This window comes from Lissotriton vulgaris, chromosome 3_1, assembly GCF_964263255.1.
Source record: "Lissotriton vulgaris chromosome 3_1, aLisVul1.2, whole genome shotgun sequence".
In the NCBI taxonomy this organism is placed as follows: domain Eukaryota; kingdom Metazoa; phylum Chordata; class Amphibia; order Caudata; family Salamandridae; genus Lissotriton; species Lissotriton vulgaris.
Window position 1 is genome coordinate 72,393,964 of NC_141689.1, and position 25,271 is coordinate 72,419,234.

The 25,271-nt window shown below is 47.9% G+C and overlaps 1 protein-coding gene across 1 annotated transcript in view; it reads right to left on the reverse strand.

The window, feature by feature from the left end:
* The window catches only part of SPR (sepiapterin reductase), an 88,274-nt gene extending 63,235 nt beyond the window's left edge, over positions 1-25,039 (reverse strand). Inside the window, exons 1-2 of the mRNA XM_086960103.1 lie at positions 24,674-25,039; positions 1,646-1,936 (exon numbers count right to left, since the gene is read on the reverse strand). Of these exons, the coding sequence (XP_086816229.1) occupies positions 1,646-1,936; positions 24,674-25,013 (631 nt within the window). The 5' untranslated portion in view covers positions 25,014-25,039. The remainder of the gene's footprint in view (positions 1-1,645; positions 1,937-24,673) is intronic.
* Between the last annotated feature and the right edge of the window lie 232 nt (positions 25,040-25,271).

Below are 25,271 nucleotides of genomic sequence, written 5' to 3' on the forward strand. Positions count from 1 at the left end.
TGTTACAACGGCATTGGGACCGGCTGCGTCTCGGGAGGCGGGGATCTGCTGTGGGAGGGGAGAGGGAGGCGGGGATCTGCTGTGGGAGGGGAGAGGGAGGCGGGAATCTGCTGTGGGAGGGGAGAGGGAGGCGGGGAGAGCGGGGATCAGCTGCGGCTCGGGAGGCGGGGATCTGATGTGGGAGGGGAGGGAATGCTGCAAAGACAATGGGACACAAGGGTTGTTTTGCTTCTGTGGGAGGGGAAGGGGACACGGACGGCCGGCGGGAAACGTGCACAGGACAGCGAGGAGGGGGGAGGGGGGACGGCGGGAGGAGGGACACAGAGTAAGGCAGGACAGCAGCAAGCACGGCCCGGCCGGACCAGATTCGGGGGCGTTCCCGGCTTTTGGCTGACGTATCATGACGTAGCCAAAAGCCAAAGATTCTCGGGAACGCCCCCGAATCTGGTCCAGCCATGACGGACGCCTCTCTGTTCCAATGGCTAGCCTCCATTTATGGAGCTAGCCAATGAGACAGAGGGGCGTGTTCAAGGCACTCATACTAGAAACTACAGATTTCTCTGGAGGCGGAGCTTACAGCTCCGTCCCCCAGCGAAACCTAAAAAGGGAGTAGTGATATTGGCCTATCGTTTGATGCCACCAAGGGGTCTCCTATTATCAAGGGGGCTACCCGTTAAACCAAATTAGGCATCCGGGAATAGGGGTCGGCAGAGTTTTTTTAGTAGTGGGAACATTTTTCCATCTGCCTGGCACCTATTCATTATTCAGAAAATAATACATGATACCTGAATCAGTAGAACACGAGAGATGTTCTTCGATCCCACTGCACCGCAGGAGAACTGATATTTGATTGCCGGGGTAGGTCCATGTAGTAAATTTTGAGTGCGCTATTAAGTGGGTGGCCAAGCTTCCTTAAAGGTCTAATTTGGTCCAGTTACGGAGGAGCTGTTCCTACGTGAGATGTTCTTGGTAATGTACAATCTGATGGGTTCCTCTCCCCAACCCTTTTGGTGCGGGTAAGATCGTCACCACAGAGTACTTTCACTGGCGGGTTTCTACGCCAGGAGTGCTCTTTCAAATAAAAACATATATTTCCATGGGGGTCATTTTTGCTGAATAAGTCAAGTAACTGAAGAACATTTGGATTATTCACAAATACCAATTTCATTTTAGAGTACCTGAGGCAGGGGATAATCAAACTTCTCCCAAAAATACTGCAGATGTGTTTTGTTCAATGGAAAACCCTTTTGGTTGCCATGGCAGTGAAGGAAATGGAGTATGAAGACCCGCACAATTAAGTGTGCGCCCTTAAGTCACTGACTCTTCAGTCTGTGGTCACCATTAAAAATACTGGGGACCCAGACAGACAGATCAAGCGCCTCCAATCGCATTAAGTGTGTAGTTCCGGCATACGGGTAAGACGAGACATGTCGCTGTATGGTTGCAGCTCCCACTATGCGGGTGGAGCAGATTTGAGGTTGAAAATGTGACACATTGGTGGATTTCTCGAAATGTGGCACTCCAGATGTGGCAGAGGTCAGGAGGCACTTTCTGCTGAGCCACATGCTTTCACTGGCAGTGGTAGCCGAGAGTGGATTTATCACTGAGAAAACCTCTTTAAAAAAGAAGATGTAAACAACATTACCTGGTGCATAGTTCAGAACTCTAACATCAGGCTGTTCCGCTGCCAACACCTGGAACATCATATCCCGCGCAGCCTTCCCGGCGCAGTAGAGCGTCAAGGATTTAAACGGCTGCAGGGCACTGAGTGAAGAGATGTTCACCACCCCTCTGTGCAGGCCAGGACTCTTTGGGAACGCTCCAAGTACAGCTGAGGTGAAACACAGGGGGGAGGTGACATTGAAGGCCAGGTAGCTGTTGACATCAGCTGGATTCGTAAGGTCGACAAAGTATTTGGAAATGTCCCCTATAGAACCTACAAGACACAAAAACAAAAAACAGGGTGGTTTGAAGCAAAAAGACTGTGGTTTTGGGACAGAGAACACCTTCTTTCAGGACATGTGCAGTTTACTTAAATGGGTATAATTGTACTGACAGCAGGGAACAACTACTCCAACACCCCTTGGTAGTGTCTACTCTACACAGATATGAAAGGCAGGTAGTGCACATTTACTACATACTAGATTTGTTTGTTTGCAAGTGCTATAGGAAAGAAAGTCAATCATTAACACAAAGTGACAAGAGTATAAACTTAAAAAGTGTAGCTCTTCTTCGTGAGGATTTCTGACCACACCGCTGTTTGTGGGTGGACTGGGCGCCGTACAGTGTGTCCGGAGTCAAGCTTCTCGTAGAAGGCTGGCAAAGCTCCATCCCAGACTCCTGTGTTTTGCTGTGCAACCCTTTCCATATGTCATCATTATATCATACAACTAAAAGTGTATGACATGCCTGCTGGTGAGAGGTGTGGCCTCAGTCTCAAATGTAATGTCAATTTCTTGCCTTGATTATTATATATGACAAAAACAGTTTGATAGGTAAAGCTGCACACAACAGACGAATCATGGTACACAACGTCATCATCAGTCTGGGTGTGTTAGGTATATTTTGTATGCTAAAGGCATGCTGATTTTTGTTTGAGAGTCAACATATAGTCTAAACAAACAGTTACAAACAGACACACTCGACAACTTATCGTGTATCTAGATATGTACACTGAATGTAAGCATAGGAATGCAGAGTGAGTTGGGAAGAATTTCGTCAAATTTCAAGCGAAAGCAAGCAAGTCTGTGGGGCACTTATGGAAGCCGGCAGGAGGGAGTGGAGTTCAGATGGGGTGGGCTTGGGTGGTATGGTCGGAGTAGTTCCAATGAGCGGAACCACGAAGCAGCATGAGGGGCTTGGAGCAGTGCTGCTTAGTTTGTAGGGCTATGACCAGGAGGCCACTGCAGCTTGCACCTCCCATCGCCCTTGTCATTGCTGCCAAAACAACTACTAACCATCTCTCTCGCATGTAAATGCACCAGCTCAGATTATTTCAGGTCCCCAAAGCTAAAGGAATGGCTGTGGAGTTAGGGATACCTGAATATTCAATTTGTTGGAAAATAAATCAGTGATCTGTGATTTTATGAGGGATAAGGAAGGGCAAGTGGCAAACATATGTACCATATCGGCCCCCTAAGTTGACATCTAGGGCATCAGGTACCTTTACCGTCCCCCATTTAATAATCCTGCTAGGAGTGTAGTATAAATTACGGCACATTTTTTAATACTGCACGTGTAATTTAGGAGATATGAACGCCGACCGAGCCAGAGAAAAGGATTCCCGAAAGCAGGCATCTGAAATGGCCAGTTCTTGCCAGCTCAAAAAATGTTTGTCAATGTGGTCCTTCATATATTTGTTAAGGAGGGAATACATGTCTGGCACTTCTGTTGTGTTCTTTCTTCTTACCCCGCTTTTTCCTCTTTTTGCAGTTACCACTAGCGCTGCGCTTGATGTACGTAACCTGTCTGTCCTGTGCAGAGCTCGTTCCATTATTCTACCACTTCAGACTCTTCCCCTGGCTCAGAGTCCTGTCTTCTTGGTTTACCCTTACTCCCTCTGCATTCCACTTAGAGTTGAGTTCACAAAGTCATCCGAAGGGTAGCTAGCAGGTAGAAACATTCAGCTGGCCAAACCTGGGTAGTCTAGGGCTGGATTATAACTTATTATGGTCACCGAAACTTATCTATCATAATTAGTTCTTGTATGTCGTATACTAGGACTCTCACATTGTATTTGAAGAGCGGGACCCATTCCTCGCAAGACTTACCTGCATAACTACATCTCCCCAAGATGCCATAGCCAATCCAGAGTGAAGCAATTTCTCTCTCTTCCTTACCCCATTTTCCCCAAAAGGGTTGACTGGCTTCTGTGTCTTTCTCTTGGTCATATATCTCTTTTGGTTCGGAGGATTGGTTTAACAGTAGAATCCTACTTCTTATTACCACAACCACCCTTTGGTCATAACATAACCCTATGCAATAAAGGTAAAGCAAGTGAAAGGATCATACGCTCCATGGGAAATTGATACGGCAATGATAGGGCTTCTGCTGTCGCTAGATGCATGGCAACTGCACAGCAATATGAGACGGACATTGATAGCATCCCTTACTACCAGTTTTTGTATATATTAAATTAATTTAACCTAGACTGAGCTACTTTGGCCTACTCTCAACCACAGTGATGTGGCCCATTTTTTTTTAACCCCTTCTATGCTCATGACGGAGCGGTTCCGTCATGGCCCACTCGGCGCGCCTGCGCTGGACGTTCCATTGAGCAGGCGGGGCCATGACGGAACCGCTCCGTCATGAGTACAGCTCAACCGCGGCTCGTGACCGGGTGGCTCCGTCATGAGCATGCGAGCACCGCTCGGCCCCCCGCCTCCTTAGCGCTGCGGCGGAAGTCCCGCCGCAGCGAAGGGGTTAAATCTCAAAACTATCGTACTGCTCTCTGTTTTCAGCATGCATCAGAATTTCAACGTTTTATTTTTCACCGGGCCAGAAACATTATGTTAGACGGATATATTCTAGGTAAGCGGAACTTTAGAAAGTGTGTGGGAGATGGATATGCACTGGCTTCAATAGAAACCAGAAGGTAAGGCAAAGTCCATGGAATTTGGGCCACTTGTATGGGAAATGTCCAGAAACGGGCACCGGAAGCAGGATTTGCTTTGACTTCCTTGGGCTAATCCTGGCTACTTCACCCACCTAAGGGCTGGTCTTTCTTATCGGATAGTTCCAGGCTCCCTGATGACCGAGAACCACAGTAGTGATTATGGTTTTGGTTCGGTGGAAGGTAAAGCTAGGGTGCATTTTGCATGTTTCGTAGTTGCTATCATGTTGGAGTGGTGTGGGAGACTATTGAGAGCTCTAATTTGCAGCCATCCTCAGGCAATATCCCTGACTAACACAGACACATTAAGTGTATAATTGACAACTTTGTTCAACTTCCAGCTCAAACCCCCAAGTGCGTGACAGGGTTCTGTTCAATCACCTACCCTCAAGCGAGGAGTGAACTGCATGCACAAGGCAGATTAGCCCTTAGTTAGGTCTAAAAACAGTCATTGCTATTTCAAAAAGACCTACCAAGAATTCAAGACATCTCACAGTAACTATTGCGAATGGGAAAGCACACAGTTTTCACAGAGCCACGGCACAACAAAGGCACTCTGAGTGCATGTGAAGGAGCATTAAAAAGATCAAACAGCTTGAAAAATATCCTACGCAGGCCATGATATATCAGATAGGTGGCATGAGGTTATTAATATCAACACTGATCGTAATGGAGGACAACCAGATAAAGGAAATCTGTGTTTAAAGTCCTGTGGTGCTGGAATAGTTCTCAGAGCGGGGTGATGCAATCAGTGTAACATCACTAAAGTCAAAGGAGTGTCAAAAGTCCAAAAGTCACACAAAGAACAAATACAGCAAATGAACCACGCCTCTTCAGCAGGAGAGGGGGAAGTGTGCGATATGTAGTCAGTGCTGCATTTAGGATTTTACTAAAGCATAGTATGGTAGAACAGTATCATTTACAGACAGCACATTCTTCATTGAAATAGCCACTAAATTTGCAAATGCATACAGTTTTACCGATAAAACTATAGAGCACACAAACCATAATGTCTGCTCAATTTGTTTTGATTCTTTAAAAATCCCTGTTTCCAGCACAATTGAGAATTACAAAAACAAGCCTTTTAGTGCTTTCTTAATTGCTGATATTGTAATATTTGTGCAGTCCGTGTATAGATAATTAAATGCTGTTGTGTGGTAGAAAAAATGACAGACTGTTACATAGTTGACTTTACAAAATCCTCTCACTTGGCAGTCAGAGATAGAAATCTAAGCACCAGTTAAAAATTAAAAGAATAATTTGTCAGAAGACAAAGCCTGACATCTGACCTGTCTCTGGGCCCACTGCAGATGTGACAAAATGAAAACAAAATGTACAGGTATCTTTATTGCTCATCACTTTCAGAACTTCAGCATAGCTACTTTGGGGGTGCTGCAGCTCCCCGGCACACCTTCTTCCAGCGCCTATGCTAAAATCACATCTGATACAGCCTGAAGTTTGGCTTCTCCATTGTGTTACTGTGGAGGGACCCCTTCGCCATCGAACTCTCCTCCAAGACAGGTACTTCCCCCCCCCAGAAATCAGAGAGTCTCCCAATATGGATCACTGTTGGGAAGGAAAGTCTCCTGCATGTCTCTGGAGAGAGTGCTTACCCTGCCTTATGCTAATCTCCAGGCAAGTCACTCAAAAGCTACTGTATGGTTTCTAGATCCCTACCTTAGTGAGCATGAAAATCATACATGTCCACTGAAGATCTCCCTGTTTACATGGATTGAGACCCCCAGAGCTTGTCTCTGAGGTCTAGGGGGCATGCCTGGTGCACCCCTATTTTTCAGAGATTGGCTATTGCCCTCTCTAGGAAGGCTGTGGTAGACTGACAGTGGTGGCAGCAATAAATCAATAGTCAGGAGGGGTGAGTCCCTAGGCACCCTCCTGACCAAGTCTGTGCAGTCTGCCATACCTGTGGTCCTGTTGCCTTTGTCTGACTTATGTGTGTTTGAGAGCCCGTGGGTGTACTGGGGAAGAATGGTGAGCTGAGCCAGTGTGAGGAATGCAAGCTATTCTGCTGGACATCCCAGCTCCCCGCGCCCCTCCCCATTTCCATGGAAAGGCCTGGTGGCAGGGGCGTAACACAAGCCCCCGCAGCCCCCGCGTTGCGGGGGGGCCTCGCGCTCCAGTGGGCCCCAGCCCCCTCACTTAATACATGATTGACGGCACGCCGGCGCCCGGCCTCTTTAATAAATTGTGGCGCGCAGTAGACTCTGACAAAATAGTGCGCAGCGCGGGCCCCGGCCGGGGCCCCTGCGAGTCATTGAAATGGTGCGGGGCCCCGGCCGGGGCCCCTGAGAGTCAAGTTTGAAATGGTGCGGCCCGGGGCCCCGGCCGTCACACGTGCGAGTTAGGCACCTATGTTGTCTGGGCCCCGGACGGCGCCCTGCGGCTCGAGGACTGGTGGTGCGGTTATTAAATTGTAACATGGTGCCGCGGCCAGGCCCCAGCCGGGGCCTGTGAAGGCGGCTGGTAGCAGCGGCTTGAAGAATCATGGTGTGCGGGGCTCCGGCCGGGGCCCGTGCGTGAGGGCAGCAGTAACAGTTATAAATGGTGTCCCTGTCTCACTCTGGCGGCTAGCCTCTTGGTGCAGGAATGGTGCGGCCCGGGGCCCCGGCCGGGCCCCTGAAATTATACCAATGGTAGGCGGGCCTCGGCCGGGGCCCCGGGTGTGACTACTGAGCCTACTGAGGCTCTCTTAATGGTGCGACTGCGGGCCCCCGACTGGCGACTAGTCTCTCGATACTCTAATGGAGAGTGGCCGGCTGGGGCTCTGAGTATGACCTGAGGCAATTATAAATGGTGCTGGGGCCGCCCCTGCCCTGAGCAGGCTCTTTATTATTATTAAATCGATGAATGGCAGCGGGACAGGGTGGATGCTCGCGGCACGCACACACTTGTTTACTCCCTCCGAGTCCTGAATTTCCACCTTCCGGGACACGTATGCGCGTGGGGGGCGGGGGCAGGGCTGGCTGGTGGCCCTCATTACATTTGTCGGCACAGGCGCACGCAGCAATCGGTGGTCCTGCTCCACCCGCGGCCAGCCCGTTAAACAAGGATGGTCTGAAGGTACAGTCTGGGAATCTCAGCTAACACTTTCTTCTGACTTACTCAGCATCAGCTAATGGCTTGAAGGTTACAAGTCGCCCATGCACAATTAAACATATAGTATGCCAACAACAGGGCAGGACATAAACACGGAACAGGAAACTAAATGACGCTAACATTGAGATATATTGAAAGAATGTCATACCTTCCTGTTTTGAGCCCTAGAATTAGCTGGTTTTAGGTGTGGCCTTTGAAGCAGCCTTAGTCTGTCTCGTTAAAGTAATGTTTTCAAGGTAATTTATACATAAATTAATATAAACTTACACGGATGGGCTTTCATCCAGGACTCTTCATCCATTGGTCTCTTATTGTGTCATTCACTCGTCGCTCCTACCAACTACACTACAGCATAGGCCAAGGGGACAGCCCACCTTTGCTATTTCCTCTCTTCACTTTGTGACAGCGTTTGTCTTGTGCACAATATGCACATCCGCCCCACAAGTCGTCCACTTCTTCATTTTTTGGTTTCAGAGGCCCATTTTTTTTATTTATTTCTATATATATTGTTATCTTTTTGTCATTGTCACTGGACCTCCCCAGCTTCTCTCTGATATTAACGGCAGTCCTCTCGGATAGTGGCAGGCAGAAAAACGGGTGAAAAGAGTAACCGAAATGAGTGAAAAGGTCGCAGAGGTACGAGGGGTGAGAGGGAAAGCAGGCAGAAAATCGGGTGAAAAGAGTGACTAACACTAGTGAAAAGAGAACAGAGGCACAAGCGGTAAAAGAGCAAGAGCAGAAGAGGAAGGCAGCACCCTCAAGGCAAGACAGTTGGGTCTGAAAGGGCCTAGATTGGTTAGAGGACCGGTCACAATTAAGTGGGGTCTGGGGCACCTGCTCCTTAGATAATCTTTTCACAATTCCTCATTAATTATAGAATAGCTGTGGTCCGCTTTGCATACAAAAAAACCTAACACCTCCTTGAAGCATATGCTAACATGAAAAAATATATTCATTTCTCGAATCATTAAACACATTTAATGTGTGCTGCACGGTATAGCACACAGATAATGTGTGGAATTGTTAAGAACAGTCTATGTATAGAGTTTTGTACTGGAAAAGGGGGTGCTTTCAATGCAAATCAATGTGAGACAGCAGCATGGTCAAAGGAAGTGCACTGCGTTAGGCAGCCTGTATGTGCACCAGTAAAGACAGTGAACAGCAATAGGCAATTGTTTTGTGAATATAGCTCTAGGGTGCTTTCTTCCCGTGTGTAATGCAGTGCTAGTAACTTTGGTTGCTGTGCTAAAAAATAAAACAATTTGCCCCCTAGTTTGCATGTCTGGCCTGCAACCCTTAACTATCCGATTGATAATTAATCGATCTGTGTCACTTCTCTCGCCTCAGTTCACCTTACCTCTCCTCCCTTAACATTCTCCTTAACCTCTCTCTTTCTTTCTCTATGTACCTTCATCCTCTCCACCTCTCTATTTTAGCGTTCTCTACCTCGCCTTTCTCTCTCAATATACCGCAATCGACTTTAACTCCTTCAGCCTCTCTATGACCGTGGCCTTTTCACCATCACTCTGTGATTACATCTTGATCTGTCACTCTCAATTCTCTCTACCTCAACTCTCTCTACCTTATTCCTCTTTCTGTGACATGCTGCTTGTTTTCAGCCTGACTTCCCTGTATCTCTCCCCATCTACTTCTCTTCTAATAGAATCTCATCTCTATTTTTACCTCAACTCTTTATCGCTTTGTTTTTCTCGCTACAACCTTATCTCATTTTCTATCTCTCTTTCAGCCATTTCTCTGTTTCGCCACTCCCCCTCTTTCTTACACCTTTCTCTACCTCATTCCTCTCATTACCTGACCTCACTCTACTCAGTGGTGTAACATAAGACCAAGGAGCCCCTGTGGCGCGGGGCCCTGAGCACCAGGGGTCCCCGCTAGCACTGTACAAGGACAGCGGGCCCCTAGCCTGGCAGCTCCTGACTGGGTCCATGGGTGAGGGGGCCCCCTCCGATTACTTTGCAGGGAGGCCCCCCGAAGCTTTGTTACGCCACTGCCTGGTGGGCTGGGGTAGACACTCAGCTCTTATCTGGGTTTAGCTGCACTAACTCTGCTAAGAGGACCCTCCCCCACTGGTCAGGGCCTCCTGGGCTGGAGTTAATTAAAATTCCTCTTTAGGGATTAGCACAGGCTGGTACCAGGAAAACATGGAGGGAAATTGTGCATGCTTTACCCATGCATTGAATATGCCATGAATGGTTTTTGATGGGAGGTGTATTCTGGATGCAAAAATAGCAGACCCTCTGACTGGATGAGCCTATCAATCAGAGGTGATAAAAGTCTGGCCTGAGTGGTCAGCTGTTGTTCAAGACTGGTCTATGACTGAAGAGGCGGCCACACCAAGTTCGTCTGAAGATAGCCAGGTGCAACCCGCAGTGTGAAGGCAGGAGAAAAGACACTGTTCACTGCGTCTGGAACTAAGGCCGTTTTCTCTATGGCGTATGGAGTCTGCTGCCAAGAGTTCAAGGAGAATCCAGGGCATCAGCAACATTGAAGACCAGCTGTTTCTGTGAGGCTTGTGGAGCGTGCACTTTTGAACAAGGAAATTACAGACAGCTGCCCAGCTGCCCAAGGTGTGGAAAGGAAGCTTATAGCACATCAAAGGAGTTGGTGTGGAAAGGTAAGCTTGCGGCGCTTCAAGAAAACTGGTGGAGAAGGATGCTTGCAGCCCATCAAGGGAGCCAGAGAGGAGGAAGCTTGATTCTAGTCCTTGAAGGCGAGACAAATCCCCTCTAACCTCCCATGCGCTGTGGGGCCCTGTTTCACTGGCCTCTATTCCCAGCTACTACTTGTAAGCTGTGGGAGCCTGTACAAGCAGTAGCTGGGAATAGTGGCCAGTGAAATAGGCCCCCACCTTTCTTTTTGTGAACTCTGAGGTATCAGGGTGAACTGGCACTCTGCCCAGCCACTACCCTCCTACAGCTAGCCAGTGGCTACTGGACTAGTGGGACTCCAGTAAACTGGAATACATCAGGCACCTGTGGTCAGATCCCTGACACCACTAGAGCGGTGTCTTCACTCATGAGGAGGGCACTTCTGTTGCTTTGGGTGGGCGTTATGGGGCTGATCAAGAACATTTGACTTCACATCATATGCTGAAACTATATCTTTTTAATCCAAAGATTGGTATAAAGGCTCTAGTGAATGAGAGCAGCCCTGTGTAACATGGTCTGTAATATACTTTGCTAATTGTGTGTTTTCATGTTAACTGTGTTTTATAGTGCTTGGCGTTTAGGCGCTATAATACTATTTGGGGTCAGAACTCTGTCCCAGAGGGTTGTAGAGACATCTGGTTTTCACTGTTTATCCTAGTTGTATGTGTAGTATAATTAGCGCAAAATGCTCCCTGGAGTGTAGCCCGCGCTATACAAGAAAAGTATTACATTACATTACAATCATCTTGTGTGTATTAAAGTAATTTTCTTTTATAAAAAGTAAAGCACTGACTGGACATTGAGTTTATCAGCTGGTGGTACGGTGTGCACTGTTTTCTGAATGTCTAACCCCACCTCACCTCCTTGAGTAAGCCTTGGACTACTCTGTCTCGCTACCCTGAGAGAGTCAAGTGCTGGAGAGGAGTACTTGGGTATCCAGTTTTGGGTCCCTTAGTACTGAGGCCCCAGGACACCAGTGAGGGAACACTCCAGTTGATGCGATTGGAGCGCAGTTACCCCTGAGTGCCCTGGTGCCCAGGAAGCCGGGTCTAACATTGGTGGCAGTGGTGGGATCACTAGACTTCAGGCTCAGTGGACACTGAAGCCAGTTGATAATTTCAGCAGATATCCATAAGCTATATGTAAAATGGCAGAGAACATTGGAGAGGAATTGGAATTGCAGAACTTGACTGTGGAGCAATTAAAGCAAATGTGTGCTGATAGGGGGTGGAAAGTCTCACGGTCTAAGGACAGGGAGCACTTGATTAACCACATGACAAAATGCTTTGAGCAAGAGGTCACTGTTGTGCAAGAGTTGGAGAGCACTGTTACCACAAGCCTGCCAAGTCAGTCAGTGCAGGCTTCTCCTATACCCGCCCCAAAGCATTCCCCAAGGCTTTCCCATAGGTTATCCCCTAGACCTGCGCCTAGACTTTCACCTCCCCCTATCTCCGGGGCTACCTTTTCCCCTGCCCCAGGATTCGCCTCCTTAGGAGGGACTGAGCTAGCAGAGACCCTTAAACTTCAGCTGAAAATCCAGGAAGCTAAGGATTTAGCAAAGAAGAAAGCAAGGAGTTTGAGGGAGAGAAGCTAAGGATGGCCCGTCAGGCAGAAGAGGAGCAGGGAAGGGTCAGACAGGAAGAGTGGGCCTGGAAGGAGAAAGAGAGGGAAAGGGAGAGACAGGATAAAGAGAAGGAGAGGGAAAGGGAGAGGCTGGAGAAAGAAAGGGAGAGACAGGAGAAAGAGAAGGCTAGGAATTGGAGAAAGAGCGGATAGCCCTGGAGAAAGAGAAGCTCAATTTAGCAGCTGATAGAGGGCTTATCTCTGTGGATGGTGAGTCCACTTCAAAGTCCCAGGGAAAGGAAAATACCACCAAGGTACCAAAATAATTGATACACATGTATGTCCCTGGCACTGATATTCTCAGTTGGATGCGTGCCTTTCATCTAGCATGTAAGGCTCAAGGTCTTAATGGTCAGTCCAAAGCAGCGACTTTACTGAGTTGCCTCCCTCGGGAAGGGACTGAAGTAATTGAAAGCATGCCTGAGAAAGACAGTCTGGCATATGAGTGCATGAAGAATGCTTTGATTAGGCGGTTTGAGTTGAATCACCAATAGTAGCAATATTCGCAGAGATGAAGTAGCGAGTGTGAAGGTACAGAGAGCTCGCATCAGGTACAATGATCAGAGGGTAAAGCAGTAGTCAGTGTGAGGGTAGCAGAAGTGAGAGAGGTGTGAGGGAAGGAGGAAGGGAGGCACACTGATGAGTGGGCTTAGCAGACGTAGAGGAAAGGAGGTGCACACAGGGCTACAGGGGAAAGGTGAGGAGGAAAATATTTGGACAAGTCAAGGATTGTCAGCGGGGGAGGGGCGAGGCCATGGTGATACAAAGCAAGCACAGAAGGATAGACTGCAAGGAGGTGATAGAAGCAGGCACGGAAGGATAGCACTGAAAGGAGGTGATAGAACAGGCACAGAAGGATAGCACTGCAAGGAGGTGACACACAGTAAGCACATAAGGATAGCACTGCAAGGAGGTGATAGAAGCAGGCATGGAAGGATAGCACTGCAAGGAGGTGATAGAACAGGCACAGAAGGATAGCACTGCAAGGAGGTGACACACAGTAAGCACAGAAGGATAGCACTGCAAGGAGGTGATAGAAGCAGGCATGGAAGAATAGCACTGCAAGGAGGTGATAGAAGCAGGCACAGAAGGATACCACTGCAAGGAGGTGATAGAAGCAGGCATGGAAAGATAGCACTGCATGGAGGTGATAGAACAGGCACAGAAGGATAGCACTGTTAGGTGATACAAAGCAGGCACGGAAGGGCAGCACTGCAAGGAGGTGATAGAAGCAGGCAAGGAAGGATAGCACTGCAAGGAGGTGATAGAACAGGCACAGAAGGATACCACTGCAAGGAGGTGATAGAAGCAGGCATGGAAGGATAGCACTGCATGGAGGTGATAGAACAGGCACAGAAGGATAGCACTGTTAGGTGATACAAAGCAGGCACGGAAGGGCAGCACTGCAAGGAGATGATACAAGGTAAGTACGGAAGGATAGCACTGTAAGGAGGTGATAGAAGCAGGCAAGGAAGGGCAGCATTGCAAGGAGGTGATAGCAGCAGGCACGGAAGCATAGCACTGCATGGAGGTGATAGCAGCAGGCACGGAAGGATAGCACGGCAAGGAGGTGATACAAAGCAGGCCTAAAAGGATAGCACTGTAAGTAGGTGATAGAAGCAGGTACGGAAGGATAGCACTGCAAGAAGATGATAGAAGCAGGCATGAAAGGATAGCACTGTTAGGAGGTGATAGCAGCAGGCACGGAAGCATAGCACTGCATGGAGGTGATAGCAGCAGGCACGGAAGGATAGCACAGCAAGGAGGTGATAGGAGCAGACACGGAAGGATAGCACTGCATGGAGGTGATACAAAGCAGGCCCGGAAGGGCAGCACTGCAAGGAGGTGATAGAACAGGCACAGAAGGATAGCACTGCAAGGAGGTGATAGCAGCAGGCACGGAAGGGCAGCACTGCAAGGAGGTGATAGCAGCAGGCAAGGAAGCATAGCACTACATGGAGGTGATAGCAGCAGGCACGGAAGGTTAGCACGGCAAGGAGGTGATAAAACTGGCACAGAAGGATAGCACTATTAGGAGGTGATACAAAGCAGACACGGAAGGGCAGCACTGCTAGGAGGTGATAGAAGAAGACAAGGAAGGGCAGCACTGCAAGGAAGTGATAGAACAGGCACAGAAGGATAGCACTGCAAGGAGGTGATAGCAGCAGGCACAGAAGGATAGCACTGCAAGGAAGTGATAGCAGCAGGCACGGAAGGATAGCACTGCAGTAATGTGAGGGTGATAGAAGCCGTGAGGGATGAACCACTAAGAGTTGGGTGAGGCCACGGTAATAGGAGCAGGCATGGAAGGATAGCACTGCAGTAATGTGAAGGTGATAGAAGCAGTGAGAGATGAACCGCCAAGAGTGTGGGGTCACAGTAATAGAAGCAGGCACAGGATAGCACTGCAAAGAGGTGAGGGTGATAGAAGGAGTGAGGGGTGAATTGCCAAGAGTGGGTGGGGTGGGGTCACGGTAATAGAAGCAGGCATGGAAGGATAGCACTGCAAGGAGGTGAGGGAGATAGAAGCAGGCACAGAGGGGTAGCACTGCAAGGAGGTAAGGATGATAGAAGCAGGCACGGAAGGATAGCACTGCAAGGAGGTGAGGATGATAGAAGCAGGCACAGAAGGATAGCACTGCAAGGAGGTGAGGATGATAGAAGCAGGCACGGAAGGATAGCACTGCAAGGAGGTGAGGGCGACAGAAGCAGCTACGGAAGGATATCACTGCAGTAATGTGAGAGTGATACAAAGCAGGCACGGAAGGATAGCACTGCAAGGAGGTGAGGGTGATAGAAGGAGTGAGGGATGAATTGCCAAGAGTGGGTGGGGTGGGGTCACGGTAATAGAAGCAGGCACGGAAGGATATCACTGCAAGGAGGTGAGGGTGATAGAAGCAGCTACGGAAGGATTTCACTGCAGTAATGTGAGGGTGATACAAAGCAGGCACGGAAGGATCGCATTGCAAGGAGGTGAGGGTGATAGAAGCAGGCACAATGTCACGGTACACTCCATGCACTCTCGTGGCCACCACAAGACGGGTGCATAGTGTGACTTTCCTGTGTACTAATAAGCTTCCAGATACTCCCCTGCATGCATATCCTGACTTCCATCCATTTGGCCACTATTTGGGAATAGGCATCCATTCCCAATCCATGCCAGGGTTTGTGAAAACCAGCCTGCTCATGCTAGAAGCCAGCCTGCTAATGTTTGACACTCTGTTACCTAGAATTCCATGCTCACTGCTTCGTTTCCACCCCTGCAGGCGAAGGATGGGTGGAGGAATTCTGCTCACCTGTGGCTGGCTGCTGCTAGCCTGCTCACACCTGAAGCATGTGATTAGTGTGAACTCTTTTAAGCCCCAGCTCCCTTCAAGCCAAGGTTGGTCGTTGTAGCTGTCTTCCAGTGAGACCGATCCTTGTTTCCTGAGCTTTTGATATTCCTTAATTCCTGAGCTGTGGTTAATCCTTGTTCCTTGATTCCTGAGCCATAGTTAATCCTCTTTCCTGATTCCTGAGCAATAGTTATTTCTTGCGCCTGAATTAGCACTGCCTGCTGTGCTACTTTGTTTCCTGAGATATAGTTATTCTTTGTTCCTGTTCCTGAGCTTCTTTTATCGATTTCTTCTTACTGATTTGCATTGCTTGCAGTGCTCTCGTGACACCTTGGCTCCTGAGCTGTAGCTATTTCCTGTTTTCTTGAACTAACAATGCCTGCAGTTCTACCTTGACTCCTGCGCTATAGTAACTTCTTGTTCCTGACCTAGCACTGCCTGTATTGCTACCTTGGCTCTTGAGCTTTTGCTCAATTCTTGTCTCTGCTCCAGCACAGCCTTCAGTGCTACTGTGTTTTCTTGTCTTCTGATTCAAAACTAATCTAGTACACCCTTGTAGCCTCCTCTTCTGTATATCCTTTTCCAGTCTCTGCTTTTCTTCCCATTTCCTTGGTTCCAGTTCCCAGTTTACAGTCTACGGTTCCTACGGTCTTGCTTCTTTTACCTTGTATGTTTGTTACTTGCTTTCTGCCAAGCTTGCCCTCTGATTTCCGTCCTTTCCTTTTAAACACTCCTTCTTTCTAGCTCCTCGTCTATTGTGCTTGTGTTTAGTTCTACCCCCTTGGTGTTACTGCCTTGCGTGTTCATGTTTGATCGCCAGGATCCGTGCGTGGGCACATCTGACTACCTAGGTGGTGTTTCTTGTTCACTGTGAGTGTGGTCTTTGAGTTACATTTACAATATCACCATAGGTATAAGCGCCACAGACCCTGCCTTTGCATGCATATCCTATGTGTGGGTATTTGCAGTCCGTATCTGTAACAGCAATTTTGGGTGAGGAACTGATCTTCAGTCTTACTGTGTGGAGCTCCCGAGTGCTTTACCCCACATTCCCTTTCTTGTTAATGTTGTTTTATATATACATATCTTGCACGTCCATCCTGTGTGTAGTTATTCTGATTGCTAAACAGCCTCTTGAGTGCCCATCCTTTGAGTCTTTCCCATCTTGTTTGCTTGTACAGGCTTCCCGTTTGAATGCTTTTTCTCCACTGATTTCCTGTGTGATCCTGGGCAGCGTTGTACTCCTCTTTCGGTGTACGTTTTATACCCAGTTCCCAGTCCTTGCCCAAGTCCCTGACTGAGTTACCGACATAGTCCTGGACAGTCCCTGACACGCGGAAGGATAGCACTGCAAGGAGGTGAGGGTGACAGAAGCAGGTATGGAAGGATAGCACTGCAATGAGATGAAGGTGATAGAAGCAGGCACGGAAGGCTAGCTCTGCAGTAATGTGAGGGTGATAGAAGCAGGCACCACGGAAGGATAGCACTGCAAGGAGGTGAGAGTGATAGAAGCAGTGAGTGATGAACCGCAAAGAGTGGGGTGGGGCCAGGGTAATAGAAGCAGGCATGGTAGGAAAGCACTGCAGTAATGTGAGGGTGATACAAAGCAGGCACGGAAAGATAGCACTGCTAGAAGGGGAGGGTGATAGAAATTTTAAAAAAGGGAATACCAGCTTTTGAAAAGCGCACAGCAACCTCCAGAGAGGTGTCCCGGCACTGGGGGCTGTCGGGAAGATTAAGCAAGCTAATGACCAAAGTCGCATGATGCTGGGCTAAACTGCCACCAGCACCGGGGATCTAACCGTGAACCCCGTGGTCCGGAGTCTGGCACCCTGGCCGCTGCGCCACACCTCCTCCACAGAAGCATTGAGGAATGAACAGACAACAGTGGGGGGGGGCCACTGTAATAGAAGCAGGCGTGGAAGGATAGGATAGCATAGCAAGGAGGTGAGGGTGATGGAAGAAGACACAGAAGTAAAGCACTGCAAGGAGGTAAGGATGATAGAAGCAGGCACGGATGGATAGCACTGCAAGGAGGTGAGGGTGATAGAAGCAGTCAGGTATGAACCACCAAGAGTGGGTGGGGTCACGGTAATAGAAGCAGGCATGGAAGGATAGCACTGCAAGGGGGTGAGGGAGATGTAAGCAGGCATGGAAGGATAGTACTGCAAGGAGGTGAGGGCGATAAAAGCAGTGATGGATGAACCGCCAAGAGTGGGTGGGGCCAGGGTAATAGAAGCAAGCATGGAAGGATAGCACTGCAGTAATGTGAGGGCGATAGAAGCAGTGAGCAATGATCCGCCAATGAGTGGGGTGGGGCCACTGTAATAGAAGCAGGCATGTAAGGAAAGCACTGCGGTAATGTGAGGGTGATAGAAGCAGTGAACGATGAATAGCTAAGACTGGGATGGGGTTAACAGAAGCAGGCATGGAAGGATAGCACTGCAAGGAGTCGGGGGTGATAGAAGCAGTGCTGGATGAACCGTTAACACTGGGGTGGGGCCATGGTTTTAACCATCAAGCAACGACCGTATCGGCCACCTGTTTCGGCATGATGCGTATGCTCAGAAAAGTACTACCACTTCTCCCCCCACAAGCCCGCAGGATCATGGTGCAAGCCATTATTCTGTCCCGTTTAGATTACGGGAATGCATTGTACCTAGGGGCCCCGGCGACTACAACAAAGAAGCTCCAAGTCACGCAGAACGCAGCAGCCCGCCTCCTGCTGGGCCTTAACCGGCGGGACTCAGGGACTGCTGCTCTAAAACAACTCCACTGGCTACCCATCAAGGCCAGAACACTGTTTAAATCAATGTGCTTTATGCACAGGGCTATGTGGAAGGAAGCGCCTGCAATGATCTGCTCGTTGGCCACCCCATACCTCCCCCGCAGGTCGCTGCGCTCCAGCACAGCCTTTCTGGCCACCGAGAACAAAGTCAAACGTGCCAGATGGGGAGGCCGTTCCTTTTCTTGGAATGCAGCTAAGGCCTGGAATGCTTTGCCAGTCTTCCTGCGTGGTGAACCCAACCTCCTAAAATTCCGCAAGAAACTAAAAACCCTCCTTTTCACGTAAATTTCTCTACCCTCACCTGTCTCCCCAGTCACACTCAGCGCTACGAGGCCTCCGGGTAGTCTGCGCTTAACAAAACCCAATTAATAATAATAATAATAATAATGGTAATAGAAGCAGGCATGGAAGGATAGCACTGCAGTAATGTGAGGTTCATAGAAGCAGTGAGCGATGAATAGCTAAGACTGGGGTGGGGTCACGTAATAGAAGCAGGCACGGAAGGATAGCACTGCAAGGAGGTGGGGGTGATAGAAGCAGTGCGGGATGAACCGTTAACAATGGGGTGGGGCCGGGCGTGGTTTTGGTGCAGATTAAGCTGGCCGCCTAGTGTGGGGTCTCTGCTTCACCGGGACTATCTACTTCGTCCTGCAGTGCTTAAATGCCTTCTTCGTCGATGTGGGACAACGGAGGCTACTATCGGAACACTTGCTGCGGCGGCTGAGATGATTTTTGGATGCCATTGATCTTGTGACACTGTTTTGCGGCCGCGACCCGTTTCTTGTCACGGAAGCGGGCCGCCGCCATTTCGCGCATTCTTCCTTACGGCGCTGCCCGCTGCTGCTCACTCTGAGGATCGATGTCTGGGACCCTTCCAACAATGGTGAGCCTTTTAATTTGTTGCAGCGTGTTTTTCTGGGCATATATCAGCAGCATGCCGCTCTTCATATGACTAAAGCGCGTTTCTTTGGCAAAAGATACCTGCATTACGGCATTTCTTCACAAGCCTACCTGACTGGAGCTGCACTCAGTGCCACAGTATATTGGAATGTCAGTGGTTTCTTCTTATTTGAAATGCGGATACACTGAGCGGCGTCTTAGTTGCGCAATTTCACAGCTGCAATCTGTTTTTCCTCACAGAATGGACTGCCTCCTTTTCAGATGCTTTTATTAAAGCCGTCTGCTGCCTTTTATTCTTCCTTTTGCTGTTCTTTCTACGTTGCTTCCTGCACCAGTGGGCCTTACATACAGCGTGCTTGTGTCAGTGAGCCAGAACACAGCAGAGTGCCACTTTACATCGGACTTCAGCGCTTTTAATGGGGTCTATGCTGCGCTCTTTATCTACATGTCAGTCAGGATAAACGCAGCTGTTTCTTTCTGCATGGCTCCCTTAATTTGATGTTGAAGCCACAAATATGTATCTCCTTTCATTCATGTTTGCACTAAGTCCATTTTAAGTGCTGTCAGCATTTTCTTCATCTGCTGGTGGGCTCCAACATACCTCTTTGCTGATATTTTTGCTGCCATTGGTTTCTCCATACTGCTCGTTGCCTTCTTTTTGTTCCTTATGGTGGAGGGATCTGTCAATTCTACAACACTAACTGCGTCATTGTTTGTCTTTGCCTAGTGACTCTTTATCAGCTGTTCATTCCGGATGGTGTTCCTTTCCTGGACTTTCTTTCATGACCAATCACTTTGAAGTGTATCCCATCATTTGAGTCCCTTTATACCACTCAGGTGCCTTATTTTTGAGATTGTTCTACTTAGGTCCTCATAGGCTGAGTGTCTGTCCTGTAAGCCTCTCACCCAATTTTTGAAGTCTTTCCTTCACATGGTCAACTTACGCACACCTAAGTTCATCTTTGTGCCTTCCAAGTGTAATCCAGTCTCTTCTTCTGTGGCGCTGTCCGCTTCTACTTCAACTCCAACAATGGCTGGCTCTGCACCTCATCGCTCCTCAGTGACGCAGGCTACTTCTAACAAATCCTCACCTCCTGCGTCCTCCTCCAAGCGCCTAAAGCAAGATCCTCCCTCCCCTGACAAGACATCGTCTCCCATCTCTATGGAGTTAATCTTGGATGAAATACGTGCTTTGCGTCCTTTCATTGAAGATACTAGCAAGGATATGCAACTCTTGAAAGAAGAATGGGTGGTTATGGACAACAGGATTACTTCAGTTGAACAGCAACTTCCTGACATACAATCTAATTCACTGCGTATATCCTCTCTAGAAAAGTCTGTTATCTCTCTCCAGCAGTACACAGAAGATTTGGAAAATAGACATAGAAGGAATAATCTTCGTATTTATGGCCTGCCGGAATCCCTTGAAGGGGATGACCCGTGACCTTCTTCACCTCCTTCCTTCCTAAGCTCTTGGACATGCGGCCATCTGCTTCCATCAGTATTCAAAGAGCCCACAGACTTGGTCCTCGCTCAGCCACCTCTACAATGCCGCGTGGGGTTATCATTCTTTTTTTAAAATTCACTGACCTCCTTTCGGTCCTTTCTGCGACTAGAGCTAAAAGTCATGTCTCCTGGCTGGGTCAGCGTGTGTTTCTTGCTCAAGATGTCTCTAATGCTACAGCTTCAAGACGGAAAGAATTCCTTTCTCTTCGCCCATCTTTGGCTCCCTTGGTGCGCGCTATGGCCTGTTCCATCCTTTTATCTTCAAAGTCACCCATCAAAATAAGACTTGGACCTTTCAGGAGCCTGGTGAACTTAAGAACTTCATTCTTCTGCAAAACAACGGTGGCATGGATACCTCTTCCTCTCCATCTGGCTGATATGTTTTTTGGACGTTTTTGATGTTTTTTTGAACGCTTTTTGTTATTTCTTCTTAGGTGTTTTTAGCTGTCTTTTGATAGTTTGTATTGGTTTTTCGTGTCCCCTCCACTTGTTTGTTCATTGCTGATTTATATAATATCCCCTTGCGCTTATGTGCTCCAGCTGTGCTCTTGCCTTGTGTTCCACTCGCTCTCTTTTCTCGTTTTATCTTTGTGATTTGTTGTTTCTCTTGTATTGTATTTTGTTGTCCTATGCTTGGTTCTAATCATTTTTATTCCTTCCCACAGATGTGTTTCCTTTGTTCCATCCTCCTTGTCAGTACCTTCCTGTGGTTCTATGATGTCCCGGTGCTGTTGTGTCCCTGCTCTTCGGTTGGTCCATCTTGTTAGTGTCGCCACTTCCCCAAACTCCTTTTTGTACCTTCCCCTCAGGTATGTTTAATGCAGTCATCCTTTTGGATTTGTGCTGTCTCTTCTTTCTATCCTATCTCTATTCTTTCTCTATGTTTCATTCTTTGTCTTTTCTATTCTTGAGCCTGTGTTTCATTTTTCCTATCTGCTTTCTTCCTTCATTTTTGTTTGCTCTGTTCCTAATTTCTTTCTTATCAATATTGTATTCTGCCTTCTCTCCTTTCGAGGCACTTATTTTTCTCTTTTTCTCTCCCTTCTCGCCTCTTTTTTTTGCAATTTTTTATTCACATATTTCTTCCGTCTTTTTATTGTATTTACAATGTTCCTGTTTTTAGTGTTTTGCTTACCACATTTACCCTGTTTCATATTTCAGAGTTGTATCTTGGAACGTTAAAGGTTTTAATAACCCCATTAAAACAACAGAGGATACTTGCCCACCTATCTTCCTATGCACCTGATATTGCTCTTTTACAAGAGACTCACCTTAATGATGTAGAATCTCTTAAACTGAAGAGAAGTTGGGTGGGTAATGTGTTGTTTTCTCCAACAGATAACAAAAAGAATGGGGTTGCCATTTTAGTGCATAAAAAGTTAAAATGTAAAGTTTTGCTTGAGGAGAAAGATTTGGAGGGTCACAAAGGGGTTGACAGCACAGTGTTTGGAGAGCGTATGATGATAACTGGGCAAGCAGGGATCGTTCTCAATCAGGCCATGGTGATAGTAGCAGGCAGGAAAGGACAAAAGTGTTGAAATCAGTCACGGATGAACAGCGGAAAGTGGAACGAGTCCACAGTGATACAAGCATACAACCTCCCAGTGCATGGAATTCTACTGAGCTCCTTTCCTTTAGGAAGGGGCTAAAAACATGGCTGTTGTCTGAATAAGCTGCGGCACCCTCGGATACCAGTTAGACAGTGCTCAGCGCCAGGACACCTTTGGGTATAAGTGCGCTTAAAAAGCCCTAATAATATATCATAACATAACAAGCAGGCGTCTGAGGACAGCACAACTGTGAGGAGGGGTGGTGGAAGCAGTTGGAGATGGACAGCACAAAGGGGGTGAGGCCGCAGGGAGGATAAAAGCAGGCAGGGAATTACAGCACTCTCGTAATGTGAGGGTGATGTAAGCAGTCAGGGATGGCCAGCAAAGAGTAGAAAAAGGTCACTCTGATAGAAGCAGGCACGCAAAAAACTGCAGCGAAGCGAGGGTGACAGAAGCAGTCAAGTATAGACAGCGGAGAGTTGGGTGAGGCAATGTTAACAGAAACAGGCAGGGTTTGACAGCTTTGCAGTAGTGTGAGGATGTCAGAAGCAGTCATGGATGAACAGCAGGTTTAGGGGAAACGCAACTATAATAGTAACAGGCAGAGGAGTACAGTAATAAAGTGAAAAGAGGGCGACAGAACCAGTCAGTGATGGATAGCCGAGCAGGGTGAGTCCATGCTGACAGAAGCAGCCAGAAGGGCAGTACTGCAGTAATGTGCTGGGGACTGAAGTTCGAATGGTGCGGGGTACAGTACAAAGTTTAAGTTCGAATGGCGAGGAAGGAGCCGAGGGTGCTGACAAGCAGCAGGGGTGAGGAAGGTTCGGCACCAACCCCAAGATAACCTTGCAGGAGTTCCGAAGGCAAAAGGGCAATGAGGATGTCATTCTATTTTGCTTTTAACTTAACCATTGTTGCTGTTGCTTCAAATCAAAGATCAAATGCCAGGCAATGTCTTCTGACAAACTGCAGTTACTGAACATGAGTGTGATGATCTCTTTTTCTTTTCCTTTCCTTGATTTTGTATTTGGAATTTTGCAATCTGAATGAAGTGAGAATGTTGCTAGGGTGAAAGGAAAGGCTGCAGAATGTCACATGTTTTCTACCACAAAATGTAAATACTTGTACATGAGTTGAGAAATATATCAAAAAACGTGCTGTAAACAAAGTACAAATAAGGTGCATTGTTTTTTGTGATTCTGGAGGGTGATGGAAACAAATATTTAAATAGGGTGAAAACAAACCAAAGCACTGTACTTGTATGATGCCCAAATGATAAATATGCACAAAAAATTATTTTCACACGTTATTTGTGCGCTATATACATTTCCCAGTAAAGCTTCATGGCTGATGCTAATTTAGAGGACATTTCAAGTGTTAATTTCAATGCAATTATTTGCGCTTTGTAAATGTCAGTACCATGCATGCAACCCCTCCCGATTTAGGTGTGAGACACCCGATTTCAAAGCTATTCTCTCGCCTCCTGTATGCAGAAACCAAACTCAGAGTTTTGTAAAACTGCCCAAAAAAACATGTTGATGCCTCTCACAAACGCTCAAGCCTCTCCCTTCCAAGAACTACCTCCAACATCAAAGGTTGCCGCTCCGCCCTTATTTCTCGGAGGGAGAAAATACAGCATGTGACATGTCGGTGTTTTCTTTTTGGCAGTTTTACGCAGTGCAAACACAAACAAGAGTTCTTGTTTGCGCGTTTTTATTAAACTGCCAAATATGCAATGCTGATTAACACCATGCATACAAGTAGACCCGATTCAAGCAGATTGCCTTTGCTCTCTCTGCGTTAATTAAATTCTCCAGAATATTTTTTTTCAATATTCCTCTTTCCTGCTCTTAGATATTGAAATGTAAACAACACCCAGGCACACCATATTGTAGTAATGTTTGGTACTAGGTGTTCCAAAATGTACCTCTTTTAAAGACACCTTCAGAACTAATACTGTCATGCTCAGGCCCCTCTTGGAAGTTCACTCCTATATGTAATTTTTTTTTTTGTTGTTCCTGTACATTCCTCACTCCTGCGTGCTTTGTTGGATTTTGTGTCTAGATAACCTTCATTTTAAGTCTCCTGTTTATCTTTGTAATGTTTTATTGTATTTCCACTGTTCTCTTGTAACGTAACGCGCTTTATAAAAATGCACAAAATAAATGTAATTTTTTTTTTAAATTACTACACTCTATAAAAATGCACAAAATAAATAATAAAAAAATTACTACACTTTATAAAAATGCACAAAATAAATTTTAAAATAAATACCTCACATTTTCTTTGTGTAATGCCTGGATTTTTCATTCCCCTTGACTTGAATCGTGACACTGAAGGCAGCACCCCAACACCAATCTTAAATCTCTGCCATCACCACTGGAGGAAGCAGATAAGGAAAGGCAGGGTGGTAGAGAGGATGGGGTGACAGCAGAGACATGTATTTCAGAATGGCAGCGCCCCTGCCCTCCCAGGGGTATGAGGCCAGCAGTGAACCGGAAGTGAACACGGTGACGCAGCAGGTGCATCCGTGACGCAGCAGGTGCATCCGTGACGCGGTTTCCGGTTATCTTTACCTGCGTTGTTGATGAGCAGAAGCCGCTCCTGGCCCCGGGGCAGCTCCCGCACGGCCGTCTCCGCCCTCCGCAAGCCCTCCTCGGAGCCCAGGTCGGCCGCCTCCCACCTCACCTCCAGCCCGGGGCGGAGGGCCCGTAGCTCCCCCGCCAGCCCAGCCAGGGCATCCCCTGAGCGGGCGAGCAGCAGGAAGCAAGAGCCGGTGCCCCGCACCCGGGGGGCGAGCGCCAGGGCCAGGCTGCGGCCCAGACCCCGCGAGGCGCCCGTCAGCACACAGGCCACGGTGCCCAGGGAGCGGGCGGCGTGCGAGGGCGGCTCCGTACCGTTGATGCGCGCCTCCATCTCTGTCTCTCTCAGCCCTGCCCTGTGCCAGATCTGTGCGCGGTGCAGACACGGCTCCTCCCCAGGCAACGTGGCAGGAGGGGGGTCTCTCCCAAGCCTCCACCCAGAGACTGTAACCAATAATTTTGGGCGGGAGCAGAACTGGCAGAGGATTTTACAATCTGTATTTTAATAGAGCAAAGTTGGAGGTCAGTGAACGGTGGTTGCGTTCTTTGTACACTCCCTTCCCATTACTTCCAGTGTGTTAAATAAGCCGGT